The sequence below is a fragment of the Triticum dicoccoides genome, unplaced genomic scaffold (genome assembly GCF_002162155.2).
Source record: "Triticum dicoccoides isolate Atlit2015 ecotype Zavitan unplaced genomic scaffold, WEW_v2.0 scaffold128626, whole genome shotgun sequence".
In the NCBI taxonomy this organism is placed as follows: Eukaryota; Viridiplantae; Streptophyta; class Magnoliopsida; order Poales; family Poaceae; genus Triticum; species Triticum dicoccoides.
In genome coordinates this window covers 48,714-68,620 of record NW_021190438.1, presented here as the reverse complement: position 1 = coordinate 68,620, position 19,907 = coordinate 48,714, and the positions used below count along the sequence as shown (strand labels likewise).

The 19,907-nt window shown below is 42.6% G+C and overlaps 1 protein-coding gene across 1 annotated transcript in view; it reads right to left on the bottom strand.

Moving 5' to 3' along the window:
* The window catches only part of LOC119343461 (ubiquitin receptor RAD23b-like), a 46,285-nt gene that overhangs the window by 22,060 nt on the left and 4,318 nt on the right, over positions 1-19,907 (bottom strand). The window contains exons 6-8 of the mRNA XM_037614398.1: positions 18,749-18,863; positions 18,537-18,665; positions 18,388-18,453 (exon numbers count right to left, since the gene is read on the bottom strand). Of these exons, the coding sequence (XP_037470295.1) occupies positions 18,388-18,453; positions 18,537-18,665; positions 18,749-18,863 (310 nt within the window). The remainder of the gene's footprint in view (positions 1-18,387; positions 18,454-18,536; positions 18,666-18,748; positions 18,864-19,907) is intronic.

The window sequence follows — 19,907 nt, the reverse complement described above, 5'->3', positions numbered from 1 at the left end:
CTCGACCCTGCGATCGCCGCCCAGGACGCCGGCCGCCCGCGCCTCCTCCACGCCAGCCGCCAGCTAGCTCCACGCCGGCCGCCCGCGCCGTCCTCCCCGACGCCGCCCGCGCCGGCCTCGACCCCACCATCCCCGGTCGCAATCGCTTACCTCTAGCTCGCCGGCCCGCTGTGAGCTCGCCGCCCCCTCAATTGATCCGGCTATTTTTTTTAACTAGATGTTTGTGATTATGCTTAATTGTAGATGAATGTATACATGTATGTAGGAAAATTATTGCTATGCCCGATATTTGTGATATGCTTAATTATAGCTATGGAAATTTTCACTAGATGTTTGTGATATACTTTTTTTAAATAGTTAGTGAACAAGAAACAATTAATCTATGCAAATTCCACCATTTATTTACAAATTTTTTCTGTTTTTTAGTTTTTTATACTTTTAACATTGTATCATATGTATAGTATAATAAAAATTTGCATAGGAAAAAATTGACCATATGTATATATAGTATATATATAGAAAAAAATTGCATGGAAAAAGTTGAGGAATTTTGACCAAGCATAGAAAAAAGTAGACCGTCTATTAAAAATACTTTTAATGTTTATATCTTAATGCTGTATTTGTAAAAGTTTGTTATGTATTTGCAAAATCAAGTGAAAAAGAATTACAAAAATCACAATCAACCATTTAAAAAAGGTTTGTTATGCCCGATATTTTAATATTGTATTTGCAAAAGTTTGTTATATGTATTTGCAATTAATTAGTATATGTATGTATACAATAGATTCTCCTAGTCCTCTAATGAGAGATTTATCAAGAATGCCCCCATTATGGATGTGCACAAGTTGATCCAATTTTTTCTGATCTCATCTACGTACTCTATATGCCACGTTGTCCTGTGTCAAAGTATTGAATAAATCCATAGCTTCATCATTAGCCGGAAGTAACAGGCGCATGATGGTACGAAGCTCTCCAAAATTGTTTTGGAACGGAGTTCCTGATAGGATAATTCGCTTTTTGGTACGAAGTTCAGCAAAGGCCTTGCAAATAGCGATATTCGGAAGGCTCTTGCTGAACTTCGTAGCAAAAATCTAATTATCCTATCGGGGACTCCGTTCCAAAACAACTTTCGAGAGCTTCATACCATCATGCGCATGTTACTTCCGGCTAATGATGAAGCCACGGTTTTCTTGAATCCTTTGACACTAGACAACGTGACATATAGAAGGGTAGATAAGATCAGGAAAAATATGGACCATTTTCTACACATCTAGAATGGCGGCATTTTGTTAAATCCCTTAAAGTTAAGAGAATCCGTTATGATTCTGAATACTGTTCCTAGCCAGGGAATAAAGGTTAAATCAAGCATTTAAAAAATGTGAAATTTGCATAGAATGTGTTCTCGATGTCAACGATGCCCGGCCTGCATCCTTGTCGTCGACTCGCTCGCGACGATGTCCTGCTTAAGAGGCGCCATGTCCGGGACTGGGCTTCGCCGGTCTGGCACTGGGAGGTGCTACCTTCAGGGGCGCGCATCTTGGTGAGGAACCCCACCCCGGGTCCCGTCGTCAACCAGGAGTTCCTTTAGTGCCGTTCGCATGGGTCACTTTTGGCGCGGAGGCAGCCGGCCCCGCCGGAGGTGGTACGTCGCCATGTCAGGGAGGAGGACGAGCACGTCCGTCGCTACATGAATGTGTTGGACGTCAGGTTCTCCAATACCTGGTAGGTTTTTCAGGGATCTCACCCAAGCTATGATCTTGTTACCGTTCCTTCTCTTTGGGTATCCACCGCCCGCGCCTCAGGAACCACGAGTGAACTAGATTCTTCTACAATATTCGGCCTGTATTAGCTAGTATATGATAATATTCGAGATGTATTAGTGATAATACTCAAGATTATATTCGATAATATTCGAGACAATGTATTCAAGATTATATTATTCGAAAATATTCGAGTGATGTATTCGAGATTATATTCGATGATGCATATTAATTATTTGGATTATTTGAGATGGATATATTATCTACTATATGATACGGTTTTTCCTTATTGATTGCATGCATTCTAATTTGAATACTAAATTATTTTATCTTTCTTCTGGATTTGTTAAATAAAAGCTATTGACAACACCGGCAGAGAAGGAGAAGAGACTATGTTCGACATCATACGCTCCCTGAGCCTAGATGAGAATGAAGAAGATGATGGCTCGCAATATCTGAACAATACCGGTGATGGTATGATGTTTGATGAAGACGAACAAATAGATGAAGTCCAAAACATGCATGACGAATGAAATGTTGTTCTTAAAATAACAAAGACCAAGGTATATTTATATAAGGCATCTAGTGATCATCACATTTTAAATGATTTGTATATATATTAACGAATGGATCTTTCTTCTTTTAGCCCTCCGGATCGAGCAAATCTTCTACAAGCAGCAGGATTGTTCGAGGTCCCGCCAAAAAGTTGAAGGATGGCATAAAGTACAACATCGATGCCATCAAACCTAGTGGCAACCCTGATGAACCTAAGAAGAATAAGAAGAAGTTCACTCGTCAATGCAGACTTATTGTCAAGGACCAAATCCCGATCTCCGTTCAAGAATGGAAAGAGCCACCAAAGGCATCTCCAGATGTTACTTTTGTCGACCAAAGAGCAAAAGATCTGCTATGGGAATCACACATGTCACATTTCACCCTACCAGATCATGCAGATCTGGAGAAAGTCAAGAAGTTTGCTCTAAAGAAGATGATGATAACATTCAACAACCACAAGAAAACTATATGGGCCGCGTACGTCAAAGCAGGAAAGTAGACTCCATAATTCAAGGGAACACTGGAGAAGGCAAGAGGTCATTGGGATGCTTTCGTGAACTTCAAGGAATCGGAAGTAGCTCAGGAACGGTCGAGAATAAACAAGATTAGTGCCGCAAAAAGCAGTGGCACCATAATCTGGGGCCAGGTGGCTACGAGGTGGCCCGACCTAAGTGGGATCTCGCTGAGCTAGAGATGATGGCTGCAGGGGTCACTCCAGTTACATTGAGCTGGCCCCCCAGGTGCAGGACTTGGTTCTATGCGCATGGGGGGGAAGTTGGACCCAAAGACATGCGGTTTTGGAGCCGGCAAGTCTTAAAGGAGCCACCAACAGTTTACGCCCAACAGAGAGGGAGTGTTCACGCCCAACAGAGAGAACGACGAGCTTACGTGCGTCCTGAAGAATCCTGAACACCCAAGAAGAACATGAGGCAAAGGCGTTGTTCCATGGTTTGAGGGGTTTGCGGACTGGAATGCCGACTACAGAAGCCGTGCGAGAAAGTAGCAGCAGGATGAGCAGAAGAGGAAGCTGGAGAAGGAGGAGAGGAAGTAGGAAGCAGACGCCTTCGCATCATAGAATCAAAGCACGCGGAGTTGGCACTTGCTTTCCAGCGGCAGCAGCAGCAGATCGACACACTTAGCCAGGAAAGGGGGTCTCAGCAGCGGCAGCAGCTAGTGGATCCAGCATTGGATAGCACCCTCTCATCCATGCCGAGAAGCAGCGTGGGTTCCGCCCCGGGCGATGATGCACTGCTGGATAGATAGCATGTGGATGATATCATAAATACGACAACTTGTGAGCTACACTTTAAAATGAAGAACATATCCATGAAGGTGGAGGACGACGTTGCTTATAAAAATCCAAAAATCCTCCTGAAGCAACCTTCCATTGCAATCTGATTCCAGCTGGCTATGCTCGTGTCAGGGTTGATGAAGTGGTGGCACAATAATCGGGGCTAGAGCTTGACATTCCTGAAGGTGACGACGAGCGCACACTGGGAGAGGCCATACATCGTATCATTCTAGGGAGAAAGGATTGCATCATCTTTCCAAGGCCACTGACACCGCATCAGCCGGCTCCTCCTCCAAGTCCGCCACCGTATCAGCAGACTCCCGCTCCTCCAAGTCAGCCACCGCGTCAGCAGACTCCTGCTCCTCCAAGTCCGCCACCGCGTTAGGCCACTCCTCCTCCTCCAAGTCCGGCACCCCGTCACCCGACTCCTCCTCCCCCAAGTCCGGCACCGCGTAAGTGACTCCTCCTCCAAGTCAGGCACCGCGCCAGTCGTCTCTGCCGCCTCAGCGGGCTTCGCCTCCTAAGTAACAGCGGGAGAGAGGCGTCGCAGCTACGGCGGCTAGCAGTACAACAGGAGGCAAGAAATACAAATTTGGTCCAAGCCTCCAGCCTCTTCTGAGGTTGCCTTACGACCTAACTGTCGCGAAAAACGAAGCCGAAGTGAGGGCCCAAGTGAAGGCCCATTTTGGACCGAAACCACCCCCACCGCTAGAGGAGAAAGTACCTGAGCATGTCATTCAACACTTTATTCGTATGGCTGAACCACCAGCTCCCAAGCATATTGACTCAGACTATGAGCTGCCAAATCAAGAAGTCATATCAAGCACAAAAAAAGGAGTCGAGCTCGAGCTTGAGCCAAGCAGCTACCAAAAAAAGTGGGAAAACTGTTCCCTAGCTGGCAGAACAGGCGGTGCAATCGATCCCCCCGCTCATTGTACCAACACATGTGAGTACTGGCGCCGACCAGCTAGTAATAACCGACGATCATAGAAGGATAGCTGAACAGGCCGGTGTCACTGTTTATCAACTCCTAGAGATCGAGCCCATGGAAACGTTTAAAGAGGAGGAACTAAAAAAGAAATATGCCCGCGGCGAATCTCTGGTCAAGCCTGAGGAGATCATGCGTTTATCAACGAGAATGTATGAATTGCATGAATGGTACATGAGAGAAGCCAAGTACCGATCTAGAGTCCCTCATGGTGAGAATCAGCCAGAGCATTACTTCCATGAAAAAGCTATCTGGGTTGAGTTTCAAGAACAGTTTCAGTTATTCAATCAAGACACACTCGACAAATCTATCGTCAGTTGCTATTGTCTGTAAGTGATTTCCTTCTGTAATTTAAGTCTCTAGTTAGCTGTAGTGCTCGTTAATCATTACCTGTAATTATCTTCACTATATTCTTTTCTGTGGTATTATGCAGAATGGAGATCTATGACATGAAAAAAGCTGGATGCTATGACATTGGGTTCATTGATCCAAATACCATTAATCAAGAGACATGGTCACGTGAATATGATTGACCATACACAGAGAAAACCTTCCTAGAGTTATTGGTGCGACTAAATACCGAACCAGACATACTACTTCCTTACAACTTCAGGTGAGTGACACTGTCTTATACTACAAATTATATTTTTTGCTTACTAGATATTAATAAGTGTAGTTGATGAGTTATGCACATGCCCGCTTAATTATACAAACGTGTGCGCATGCAGTTTTCATTGGTTCATGCTAACGATTGAAGTTGACGAGGGAAGAGTTTAAGTACTGGACTGATTACTTAAAGACGTTAATGACTACACAATCGTGAGGGGGATGGTCGACAGGTAATTTCAATCATTATCGAACTATATGTCGGCCTCTTTAGTTCGTCATTTCCTGATATCAACTAATTAATGACTCCTTTATTCTTTTTTTTGCCGGCAGGTAGGGCTTGGGAAAAGTTCATCAAACAGGTTCAAGGCCCATGAAAACAAAAGCTGAAATGGGTGCGACCCAAGGTAATTAATTAAGTAGCTAGTACTAACTAGCTACCATCTCTTTAATTATTATCTGATTGAATTCTATTCTCATAAAGACCCTGAAGCAGGCGCCGGGGACTGATTTATGTGCATACTACATTTGCGAGAACATTCGTATGATGACGTCCGAAAGAAGCAAAGCTGATAGAGAGCAATCGGTACGTTTGCCAGAACACTATTCACAATTTTTACATCATTATCTAATATATATACATACAACTAATACATGCATATTGATCTCCTTCTTTAAAGATGAAGGAGATGCGGGATAAGCTCATACCAGAGAATCACGTACGAGCAATTCAAGAGGAAATAGTAATGCCTCCATGTAATGATCTGCAAATTGTAGGAGAAATTGTATATATACATGTGTATGTGAATGGTTGATAGAGGCGAAGGTGTCCCGTCTTTCGATGAGATGATGGATATCGCTTTGGTGGAAGTCGACTTTGACGATCCGACTACGAACGTGCGAGGACGTCGCGCCTTAGCAATCGCTAAACCAACTCCGAGAGGTTATTGACCACGCCGGAGCACGATCAACCTGACCACGAGGGTCTGTTTCCTGCGAGCAAACGAAGAACAAGCAAGAAACTGAGATTGCAATCTGGATATTGCGATTATAAGATGAAAGCTTTATTGATCAAGGTGGGGTTCTGTGACGCCTTTGTCTGGTCGTTGAACACAAACGAAGTACGCGAAGTTGCAGCTATGGCGAACTTTTAATCTAAACAAAAACCCCCAAAATCTAAACGATGCCCTAAGGGCTGTATATATGGAGGAAGAGGGGGGAATTTCGTGGTCCTTGGTGGAGGGGTCCGAAATCAACCCTATCTCTTGTTTCCCCACACATACGGACTCTAAAAATAGCCTATACTTATGTATTTCGAAATTACATGGGCCTGGCCCAATAATAAGGTGACGCAGCACCTAAAATAGCCTCAGGACGAAATTTATGAAGTGGCCTCTTGTATATTTCGTCCAAGGCTTCATGCACCCATTGTGGTGGCTTCAAAGTCCTGAAATCATCACTTGTAACTCCGTTCTTGTTTCCCTTGCGCATGCCATCATCTCCATGCTTGTTCTTGCTCCAATGTTCATCCTTCTCCAAGCTAGGCCCTTCATTTGTAAGCAAAACAAATGTATCCAATTTAGGCAGCATCATATTCTCATGAACATTAGAATCATTACCAAGAAACGAAAGTACCTGGTAATTTAGTTGGCGTGCACGAGCTCTAGTAATTGGTCCAGTATGTATAGCAGCAGGGGCTGTGGGTGTAACAATTGTATTGATGTCCTCATCATCCTCCCCTTCTTGAAATGAAGTCGTCCTCGACGGAAGTTCATCTTCCTCACCCAAATAAGGCTTCAAATCTGCAATGTTAAAAGTGGGACTAACCCCAAAATCTGCAGGCAGCTCAAGTTTATATGCATTATCATTTATTTTCTCTAACACCTTAAAGGGACCATCAGCACGTGGCATTAACTTTGATTTGCGCAAATCAGGAAATCTATCCTTACGCAAATGTAACCAAACAAGATCTCCAGGTGCAAACACAACATGTTTTCTACCCTTATCTCTAGCAAGTTTATATTTAGCATTCATGCGCTCAATGTTTTCCTTAGTTAACTCATGCATTTTTAAAATCAATTCAGCACGTTGTTTAGCATCAAAATTAACCTTCTTCGAAGATGGAAGAGGCAACAAATCAATAGGTGCACGAGGTAGGAAACCATACACAACTTCAAAATGGCACATCTTAGTAGTAGAATGCAATGAACGATTATAAGCAAATTCAATATGAGGCAAGCATTCCTCCCACATTTTCTTATTATTCTTCAAAACAGCCCTAAGCATAGTAGACAACGTTCTATTGACTACTTCAGTTTGTCCATCAGTTTGGGGGTGACAAGTAGTACTAAAAAGCAGTTTAGTCCCCAACTTAGCCCATAAACATCTCCAAAAGTGGCTAAGAAATTTAGTATCACGATCTGAAACAATAGTATTTGGCACACCATGCAAGCGAATAATTTCACGAAAGAACAAATCAGCAACATTAACAGCATCATCGCTTTTATGACATGGTATAAAGTGTGCCATTTTCGAGAATCTATCCACGACAACAAATATGCTATCCCTCCCCTTCTTTGTTCGAGGTAAACCTAAAACAAAGTCCATAGATATATCCTCCCAAGGAACACTAGGTACAGGCAAAGGCATATATAAACCATGAGGATTGAGTCGTGACTTAGCTTTTTGACATGTAGTGCAGCGAGCAATAAAACGCTCAACATCCCGTCTCATCTTTGGCCAAAAGAAATGTGTAGCTAGTACGTCCTCCATCTTCTTCATGCCAAAGTGTCCCATTAATCCTCCTCCATGCGCCTCCTGCAACAACAAAAGACGAACGGAGCTAGCTGGAATGCATAGCTTGTTAGCACGAAACACAAATCCATCGTTAACAACAAACTTGTTCCACATTCGTCCTTCTTTACAATTCTGCATTACATCTTTAAAATCAGCATCATGCACATATTGATCTTTGATGGTCTCCAAACCAAATATTTTGAAGTCAAGTTGTGAAAGCATAGTATAGCGACGAGACAATGCATCAGCAATAACATTTTCTTTTCCCTTCTTGTGTTTAATGACATAAGGGAAAGTCTCAATGAATTCAACCCATTTAGCATGTCTACGATTCAGTTTAGCTTGACTTTTAATATGTTTCAAAGATTCATGATCAGAATGTATAACAAATTCTTTGGGCCATAAATAATGTTGCCATGTTTCTAAAGTCCGAACAAGAGCATATAATTCTTTATCATAAGTAGAATAATTCAGACTAGGCCCACTCAATTTTTCAGAAAAGTATGCAACAGGTTTGCCATCTTGTAATAACACACCTCCTAATCCAATTCCACTAGCATCACATTCAATGATGAGGACATGACTACCTTGGATATGACCAAAAATATTGCATATATGCATATTTGTCAGGTGATTTCTAGTGCAAACTATTCAATAATCTATTTATGTTATCCAGAACAAAAATACTTCACACACTTTTGTGTTTTGTCTAATTGCAGGTGTATGGGACATTTGTACAATCCACATATGAAGATAAGGAAGAAAGAGATGTTTATTTGCTGTCCAAAAAGTTCTCTCACGTCACTTTTGGCCCAAGAGAAGATAGAGTCCAAGTCTCTCACGTTCTGGATTCAGATTCGGACTGCACAGACATACCTGACTCAAAACGCACACAAGTTTTTCATACGGACTCCGAATTGGGTGATTCTTTTTTTTGTTGGAAACTAGATTTCGTGCACTTTCCAACCCAATTGGAATCACCTTCAAATGCGTCCGGAGCGTTGAGTTGTGGACGAAACAATCTGATGCTGCAGCAGAATCCGAGTCAAACTACAAGTCCAAAGGTGTTACATCACCTCCACTTGGGCCCATTGGCCTTGTACGACCTAGATTTAGTTTTAGGCTGCCTTGGGACGTCCTCCCACCTCCTTGGCCGCCACCCCTTGCTCCTATATAAGTAGATCCATCTAGTAGCTTTTCCTTGGGGTTTTGTTTAGATTAAAAGTTCGCCATAGCTGCAACTTCGCGTACTTCGTTTGTGTTCAACGACCAGACAAAGGCGTCACAGAACCCCACCTTGATCAATAAAGCTTTCATCTTATATTCGCAATATCCAGATTGCAATCTTAGTTTCTTGCTTGTTCTTCATTTGCTCGCAGGAAACAGACCCTCGTGGTCAGGTTGATCGTGCTCCGGCGTGGTCAATAACCTCTCGGAGTTGGTTTAGCGATTGCTAAGGCGCGACGTCCTCACACGTTCGTAGTCGGATCGTCAAAGTCGACTTCCACCAAAGCGAAATCCACCATCTCATCGAAAGACGGGACACCTTTGCCTCTATCAATAGTAGACAACGTTCTATTGACTACTTCAGTTTGTCCATCAGTTTGGGGGTGACAAGTAGTAGTAAAAAGCAGTTTAGTCCCCAACTTAGCCCATAAACATCTCCAAAAGTGGCTAAGAAATTTAGTATCACGATCTGAAACAATAGTATTTGGCACACCATGCAAGCGAATAATTTCACGAAAGAACAAATCAGCAACATTAACAGCATCATCGCTTTTATGACATGGTATAAAGTGTGCCATTTTCGAGAATCTATCCACGACAACAAATATGCTATCCCTCCCCTTCTTTGTTCGAGGTAAACCTAAAACAATGTCCATAGATATATCCTCCCAAGGAGCACTAGGTACAGGCAAAGGCATATATAAACCATGAGGATTGAGTCGTGACTTAGCTTTTTGACATGTAGTGCAGCGAGCAATAAAACACTCAACATCCCGTCTCATCTTTGGCCAAAAGAAATGTGTAGCAAGTATGTCCTCCGTCTTCTTCACGCCAAAGTGTCCCATTAATCCTCCTCCATGCGCCTCCTGCAACAACAAAAGACGAACGGAGCTAGCTGGAATGCATAGCTTGTTAGCACGAAACACAAATCCATCGTTAACAACAAACTTGTTCCACATTCTTCCTTCTTTACAATTCTGCATTACATCTTTAAAATCAGCATCATGCACATATTGATCTTTGATGGTCTCCAGACCAAATTTTTTGAAGTCAAGTTGTGAAAGCATAGTATAGCGACGAGACAATGCATCAGCAATAACATTTTCTTTTCCCTTCTTGTGTTTAATGACATAAGGGAAAGTCTCAATGAATTCAACCCATTTAGCATGTCTACGATTCAGTTTAGCTTGACTTCTAATATGTTTCAAAGATTCATGATCAGAATGTATAACAAATTCTTTGGGCCATAAATAATGTTGCCATGTTTCTAAAGTCCGAACAAGAGCATATAATTCTTTATCATAAGTAGAATAATTCAGACTAGGCCCACTCAATTTTTCAGAAAAGTATGCAACAGGTTTGCCATCTTGTAATAACACACCTCCTAATCCAATTCCACTAGCATCACATTCAAGCTCAAAAGTCTTATTAAAATCAGGAAGTTGGAGTAAAGGAGCATGTGTCAACTTATCTTTCAATACCGTGAAGGCTTCTTCCTGTGCGGTACCCCAAAGAAAAGGCACATCTTTCTTTGTAAGCTCATTGAGAGGTGCAGCAATGGTGCTGAAATCTCTCACAAAACGCCTATAGAATCCAGCGAGGCCAAGAAAACTCCTCACTTGTGTGACCGTTTTGGGCTGCGGCCAACTCTCAATAGCTTTAATCTTGGCTTTATCAAATTCAATTCCCTGTGGAGTAACAACATAGCCAAGAAAAGATACTCGGTCGGTGCAAAAGGTGCACTTCCCAAGGTTACCAAACAAACGTGCATCACGTAGAGCAATAAAAACAGCACGTAAATGTTCCAAATGTTCTTCCAAAGATCTGCTATAAATCAATATGTCATCAAAGTAAACTACCACAAATCGTCCAATGAAAGCACGTAAAACTTCGTTCATTAATCTCATGAAAGTACTAGGTGCATTAGTTAACCCAAAAGGCATGACTAACCACTCATATAATCCAAACTTAGTTTTAAATGCTGTTTTCCATTCATGTCCCAATTTCATACGAATTTGATGGTAGCCACTACGCAAATCAACTTTGGAGAATATTGTAGAGCCACTCAATTCATCAAGCATATCATCTAGCCTAGGAATAGGATGACGATAACGAATAGTAATATTATTAATGCCTCTACAATCAACACACATACGTGATGTACCATCCTTTTACGGCACTAGAATAATAGGAACAGCACAAGGACTAAGGGATTCGCGTATATAACCTTTGTCGAGAAGCTCTTGTACTTGACGCATAATCTCCTTCGTCTCCTCTGGATTGGTACGGTATGGTGCACGGTTTGGCAGTGAAGCACCTGGAATTAAGTCAATCTGATGCTCAATCCCTCGAATAGGCGGTAATCCCGGTGGCACGTCTTGTGGAAAAACGTCAGCGAACTCCTGCAAAATGTTAGTGACAGCAGGAGGCAAAGAGGAAGGCACGTCCTCGAATAAAAATAATGCCTCTTTGCACACAAAAGCATAGGAAACAGATTTGCTGAAATCTAGCTCATCAATATCAGATTTGGTGGCAAATAAACATGCACTTTTCAATTTAATTTCAGAAGCAACACTAGATTGTTTATTATTAGGCTTCATTTGTTGCTCAAATTCTTTTGCCACAATCTGATTTTCACTCTTATTCTTCTCCTGTTGTGCTTTATTAGCTCTATTAATATCATCTTTCAAAATGGAATCAGGAGTCATAGGAAGCAAAGTAATATTTTTATCCTTATGAACAAGAGTATAGTGATTGTTTCTACCATGGTGTACAGAATTTTTATCAAATTGCCATGGTCTACCAAGTAATAAGGAACATGCTTGCATAGGTACCACATCACAATCAACATAATCAGCATATGTAGAGATACTAAAATGCACACGAACAGTACGTGTTACCTTAACCTTGCCGCTGTTGTTGAACCATTGGATGTAGTAAGGATGTGGATGTGGTCTTGTGGTGAGAGAAAGCTTCTCCACCATCTCCATGCTAGCCAAGTTGTTGCAGCTCCCTCCGTCTATGATGACGCGCACAGAACGTTCCTTCACAACTTCCTTGGTATGGAACAAATTGTGCCTCTGATTTTGCTCAGCTTGTGTGATCCTGGCATGGTTAGCAGCAATAGAAACACACAAGAATATGATCCTACAGACTACGAACAAGTGGTGGTGGTGGGTGTCACAAATCCGTCAAGCAAATCTCAAATTCTTACCAGTTCTTACCCAGCAGCAGGCGGTGATCGGCAACCGTTGTAGTCAAAAACTCTCAAAGCTTGGATAGAGCGATTACCAGGGAGAGTCAAACGCACGACGTAGATGTATGTGGAGCTGGGAAGGCTTATAATATGGTAGCAAAAAGGGTCAGCAATAATCAATTCAGAGATGCAAAGTTGAATAAACGCTCAACGACGGTACTGTGCTGGTCCTAGGCTAGACTGTGCTAGAGACGCGAGCCTAGAACACTAACAAAATCACAGCGCGGCACGTAAACAAGGGAAAAGCACACTCTGGAATTTTTTTTTCGCTCTTTTTTTTTGCGCTCTTTTTTTTTGCGCTGCTTTTTTTTTGCGAAAAATCACTATAATGGCGAGTGTCTCAAAACTCTTCTTAGCTCAAACTGACAGGATGGGCACGAAATTTTTTTGACCAATTTTTTTTTTTGACTGCCCGGACCCAAAAACTGGGAACGGGTCAAAAAAACTTCCTATAATGGCACCTGTCTCAAAACACTCAGAAACACCTAAAAATAGGATCTCGAAAACAAACCTAATATGACAAGAACTCGGATTGGTGGTGGATATATGGTGGTAGATGGCAGCGGTGGTGGTATATGACAGCTGTGGTGGTATATGGATACGGATTCGAAACGGTGGCGGATAAGCGGTGGTGGTAGATGGCAGGGGTGATGATGATGGTGCGGCGGCGGCGTGACAACTTATGACCAGAACTCGAAACTCTAAAAGACTAGACTCTAAGACCAGCAACTAGACACGACGATGCAACCGCAAATTCAACAAAGCAAAACCCTAAAAAGATTATGCAAAGGCTCAGATTGGTTCGGATATGATGAACTAACCCTAATTTTTTTTGTGGCTTTTTCGTGGACTGTAGGTATGAAGAACAGACTCGATCTAAACTACGAAAAACTGTAAAATCTCACCGAGCAACCTGGAAATCTGATACCACTTGATAGAGGCGAAGGTGTCCCGTCTTTCGATGAGATGATGGATATCGCTTTGGTGGAAGTCGACTTTGACGATCCGACTACGAACGTGCGAGGACGTCGCGCCTTAGCAATCGCTAAACCAACTCCGAGAGGTTATTGACCACGCCGGAGCACGATCAACCTGACCACGAGGGTCTGTTTCCTGCGAGCAAACGAAGAACAAGCAAGAAACTGAGATTGCAATCTGGATATTGCGATTATAAGATGAAAGCTTTATTGATCAAGGTGGGGTTCTGTGACGCCTTTGTCTGGTCGTTGAACACAAACGAAGTACTCGAAGTTGCAGCTATGGCGAACTTTTAATCTAAACAAAAACCCCCAAAATCTAAACGATGCCCTAAGGGCTGTATATATGGAGGAAGAGGGGGGAATTTCGTGGTCCTTGGTGGAGGGGTTCGAAATCAACCCTATCTCTTGTTTTCCCACACATACGGACTCTAAAAATAGCCTATACTTATGTATTTCGAAATTACATGGGCCTGGCCCAATAATAAGGTGACGCAGCACCTAAAATAGCCTCGGGACGAAATTTATGAAGTGGCATCTTGTATATTTCGTCCAAGGCTTCATGCACCCATTATGGTGGCTTCAAAGTCCTGAAATCATCACTTGTAACTCCGTTCTTGTTTCCCTTGCGCATGCCATCATCTCCATGCTTGTTCTTGCTCCAATGTTCGTCCTTCTCCAAGCTAGGCCCTTCATTTGTAAGCAAAACAAATGTATCCAATTTAGGCAGCATCATATTCTCATGAACATTAGAATCATTACCAAGAAACGAAAGTACCTGGTAATTTAGTTGGCGTGCACGAGCTCTAGTAATTGGTCCAGTATGTATAGCAGCAGGGGCTGTGGGTGTAACAATTGTATTGATGTCCTCATCAATGGTCGTGCGAGAAATTCGATGATATATATATATATGTGTGTGTGTGTGTGTGTGTGTGTGTTGGTGTGTGTGTGTGTGATCAGTTCTACGAGAAATTCTATTTATATATATGCATAACGTGTACATAATGTACTAGCGTAAAATATGTTTAAAATGAAAAAGAATTAAATGGAAAATACAAAACTAAAAGGAAAAATAAACCATAATACCATAAACCTCTAAAGCTTTTAGTCCCGGTTGGTGTGTAACCAACCGGGACTAAAGGCCCCCATCCCCCCGGCGTGGGCTCGTGCCACATGGTGGGCCTTTGATCCCGATTCGTGTTGTATCGGGACTAAAGGAAAGGGGGGAACCTTTAGTCCCCACCCTTTAGTGCCGGTTGCAGAACCGGCACTAAAGGTCCTTACGAACCGGGACAATAGCCCGATTATGCACTAGTGTTCTACTTCTACTTCTACGCAAAGGAAGCTATCATGTATATGAAATATCAGAAAAACAAACTAATCTCTTGGGCTAAAACGACTCAAGTAAAATCCTAATAGATAGAAGCCAGGTGTGTTGCCCTTAATTTGATTTTGTTCCTACTACTCCTGTTGATATCCTAGCTAGGTCGATGCAGAAATGAGCAGTTTTCCTTGCCATGACTAGCCAATTATAGGTGGTTTTGATGGGTAAAAAGAACAAGGAGGACACCTCAAGTTGGATATTAGATCAAGCTACTTGTCATCAGCATCAAGCTTGCACACTCCATGCAGAGGTAAGGACCTATACGAGTAAGATTCAATGACAAGAAATGAGCCAAGCCATGAGGTCTCTTCTGTTTTGAGAAAACTGTTCTGGTGGTCCTGATCCCAAACTGCACAAGGAGGTTACCAGGATCGATCAGATCTAAGCTATTATGAGGCAGGTGCGTCCCCCTTCCCTAGTTTTCTGGGTATCTTAGGTTGCAGTTTTGCTGTATCTTTTAAAGTTAGCAAACCTAGTATATTTTGTGAGTAATGTATTGTGATTTCTTTCAGCACTATAAACACAATAAAGATTTCTTCGAAAATAAGAACGAGCTTAATTTGTGACGGTGCCAAGGTCTGGTGAGCTGACATGTTTTTTTACAGCAGCTGGCATGTATGTACGTTCAATTTGTAGTTGCCATCCAAGTTGTAGGTGCCATCCATTGCTTTCCTTGGATTGACAACACACCTGAAATTAAGGACGTGTCTAGGAAGCGGCGGGCTGCTCCCTAGCCGTTCCAAGCTGCCGGCCTAAAAAGGAATTTTTCTATCCCCTCTTTACCTAATATTAAAAAAAGGAAGCTTTCATAATTCTTCATACGTCTTTTCTTTTATATCTTTTGATTTTATGTTAAGCACAAAGATTGACGGCTAAGATTAAGGGCGATCGTCTTTCTTTAAACACGGCCACCCTGTTTTTACTACGTAGCCTTTATACAATCCAACTCCAGCCCAACTAAAAAAAAAGGTACTTCACCTTTACCACCCTCCCGTATACGTCTCCAAATCGCAAACTAGCCGAACATAGAATCCGGTTTTCTTTGTACCAATACTTGTCCAGGCCGAACACGTGATCCGGCTTCTTTTCTTATTCAGCGTTTTGCGCTCCTTTTTCTATGGACGTCGATAACTGCCACACGTGTGACAGGGAAGAAGACGCATCACACGTCTTTAATGCAAATAGATTGCCACGTCATCGCATGCATGCATGCGAGAATCTTTTTGGATTTTCAGTTTTTAAAATGTTCTATCTTTTAAATGAAAAATCCGATTGAATATCTGTTTTCACCATTGAATCCCTCGCGACGAGATCTTCAAAACTAGATCTCATATCGATAGATTTCGACGATTTTTTTAATTAAAAGTTGCCATGTCTATTGCACATGAATTGCCATGATATTTACACAGAAGTTGCCATGATATGTTTCAACTATTTTCTTTTACATTTAATAAAGGTAAATTTTAACATATTTTATAAAACGGAGAATTAAGAAAGTAGACTTGCCATGCACCATAAACTAAAATTACCATGATACATGCACTTAAAATTGCCATGATTCAATAAAAAAATATTTTCATGGTCAAAGTACTGGAATTGCCATCATCAAAAAACTAAAATTGTCATGATCTACAAATTAAAATTGCCACATGGCAACTTTAGTTTAAGCACTATGGCAACTATAGTATAAACATCATGGCAATTTCTGGGCAAAAAAAAATTCGTCGAAACATATCAACATGAGGTCTAGTTTTGAAGATCTCGTCGAGACGGATTTAATGGTGAAAAAGAATTTTTAGTTCGCTTTTTTATTTAGCAGATAAAACAATTTTAAGCCGAAAACCAAAAAGATTTCTGCTGATGTCATCTATTCATACGTGGTAAAATAAGTGGTGATGAAGGCGTGTGGGCGATCTGCAAACGCCCACACGTGTGGGCATTAGTTTTTCCATTTTCTATATATATCGTCGTCTGCTGGCTCCTTCCTTGAACGAAAAGACTAGGATCCTGCCGGGCGGCGCGACGCTCGTGGCCGAGATTGCACGGCGCTGCTGCTGGTCGCCAACCTCCGCTGCGGCCTCTCGTCACAGGCGCCTGCTTCTTCAACCACGCCGGACAGCTGGGGCTTCTCCACAGCCCGGGGGCTCAGTCTCCACCACGCCCTTCTCACAAGTATATATGCATCTCGCTTCGTTTGTTCCTTGTACAACCTAAGGAGGCAGCCTTCTTGAAGACAAGGTGTACGTGATCAAGGCCTAGCCAACACACCCTGGTCGTCGGTCATCGTCGTTGACGTCGCCCACAAATATGCAGTAGCTAGGCAATGGATAACTGCACTGACAAACTCGGCGCACGCTCGGCACACCGCATGCGCCCACGGCCAGCAACCGCTCATATACTGCGGTGTGACGGTGTCAGGTACAGAGTCATCACCAATTCATCATGGTCCATGGCCGACGACGCGGTCTCTCAGGTCAGAGGCCGATATTAATGGTGGCACACTGCGCCTTCTCTCCATGGCAGGGTGCTATATGGCCCAGATGTATGTGATGGATCGGCCTGGCCCTCGCTAGATGAGTGAGCAGTCAAGCAAACTGCAAACCTGGGTGCACTAGCAGGTTCAGAGATGCCATTTCCGACAAACTTGTTCCGGCCGGCGAAGGGAAACGAGCAGCTATACGTGCCCTCCGGTCCTCCCTATGTACGCTCTCCCATCCACTTTGGCAAGTTCTTGGCTCTTATACATGTCAAAAAAAGTTCTATGCTTCTAGCATTGTGCCGCCAGATCCATTAGGAGATAGCACGAGGCAACTTATTAGTCTGTAGGAACTTGTGGCACGAGCGGCCCCTAGCCATGCTGGATGAAGATCCTCTTTGTGTGTGAGTTCCCTTCCACCATGTTATGTACGCTATCATTTTGTAGGGGCCCAGAGAGAATCGATGCATATAATTGGGAGATTCAGTTTTTTTTTTCTCGTGGTGAACGGCTAGATGCATTAGTACACCCAGGTATTAGTAAATTTACAGTAATGCATTAGTTTGGTGAAGGAATTACTGTAAATTTACAGTTTTTTTTGGTATAAATCTTGCAACCCACTGATGCATCCTAGCTGCATTTAACTCATTCGCACATTATTGGCATCACTCATCGAGTCGGCAGCCCTCTGAGGGGACATAGAGGGAGATCCGAGGAAGCAACAGAAACTAGACGATGGCCGATGGTGAATGTTCAACTATAGCAATTTCGGCAGAGGAACAATACGAGGAAGGCATGCGGGGGAAATATGATTAATTGGCCACATAGTCTATAATCTATTATGTTTTTGTTTGCACTCTTTTGCTACTTTTTTTTTTACATTCTTCATGTTTAGAAGAGAACTAACGAGACAAATTACTTAGTTTTCTTTATTATTGTTCGTGGGTAGTATGATTTTTTTTCTCTCCCGTTGCAACGCACGGGCATGTTTGCTAGTAATCTAAAAGGAGAGAAAATAAAAGGAGAGAAGTAAAAGGAGAGAAGTAACTGACAAAACATAAAGATAAGAACCTGTTGGTTATTTCTAAGAAAATCAAGTGATCCAACCCCAGCAACACCTCCAGCATGGGAAGCCCCCTATTACATCATTCAATTAGTCAAAAGATACTCAAAGAAGCAACACCGTACCGGCACTACACATACAAAGGTGGAAAGTAAACCTGTGGGGAAAGATCTAATGGTGCTGTGTTTGGGATTCCAGAGAAGTCGGTTTTTCCAGGAGTTGTATCAGTGGTGTTTGCCCCTTGACCATCCACCGGAACAGAAACTTCAGCTTTCATTGGAATACCCTAATGTTTGAGAAAATAAAATATCAACTATAGCATCAGAAAATCGACCCAAATTAAAAATTCTGATGGGGAGAGATACACACAGAGTACAAATAGTCCATGGCACGTCCTAGATTGTTATAAGCAGCACGGATTGCGTCCAGATTGCTTCTTGACAGTAAATCCGATGCTATAAGATCAACTGTACTCGAAGGGGTCCTAACAAAAAAGAAACAAGAGTTTTACATAGCAAAACTAGTAAATTTAAAGGGAAATGGTTTGGTTCATATTCACATGACCAAGACTCGAGACAGATTGTAGGATCATGCAATGCTACTATACCATTTCAGATCTATACTCCATACAGTTACAGCAATCCCAAAAATTCCAGTTTGGGGCCTAATTTCCCATTAGCCAGCTATGCAAATTGTTGTTTCAAAGGCTTTTGACTTTCATGCACTCCAGAAATTCACCTAGTTATGATCATTGCTTCTAACTTAATATCTAGTTTTGATGTTCATTGACCATTGTGCTTAAGTCGGAAGTTGTTGATTTTAACCCTATTGACTCACATGTTCACAGAGAAGTTAAAAAAAAATACTTTTCACTCTCCTTGCAAACTGCAATCTATTAGTTGATGCATCTATTTGTGTTTGTTGTCACTCTTCAAAATGAACTTTTGCGGCTATGAGGCCATTTATGCAACACTGCATGATTTAAAGCTGAAACAAGCATCAGAAGGACGTGCCTCTAAAAGTTAAGAACACCGGTTTTCCCATGGGAGGGATATATGCAGAAACACGAAATTTGAGTGGTAAAGAAGACCCTAATGCAATATCAACTTGTTATGGTGCTGCTAGAAGGAGCGTGCGAGAGGGCCGGCCAGGGGCCTTTCTGCCCACGGCCGGGCAAGAGGGAAGGGATTTCCTTCTTAATTCTTGCTTGATTAGATTGATACATCTCCTCTCTTTATATAGAGAGATTTACTTGACTCCCAAGCAAGGCTTACTTGACCCCTAAACAAGCAACCCTTATCTCTAATTAACCCTAAGACTAATGGGCCCATTAGGCCCATTACGTACTCTAAGGGCATCTCCAGCCACGCCCCCAACAGCCCCCCCAGGCCACTTTTTCGGCGCCGGCGCCGAAAAAACGGCCCAGTCGCGCCCCCAGGACGCCGAAAATCGCCGGTTCGGACCTTTTTTCGCCCGGCGGTCACAGGCCGAACCCGGCGCGCTAGGGAAAAGCACGCCTGGCCCACAC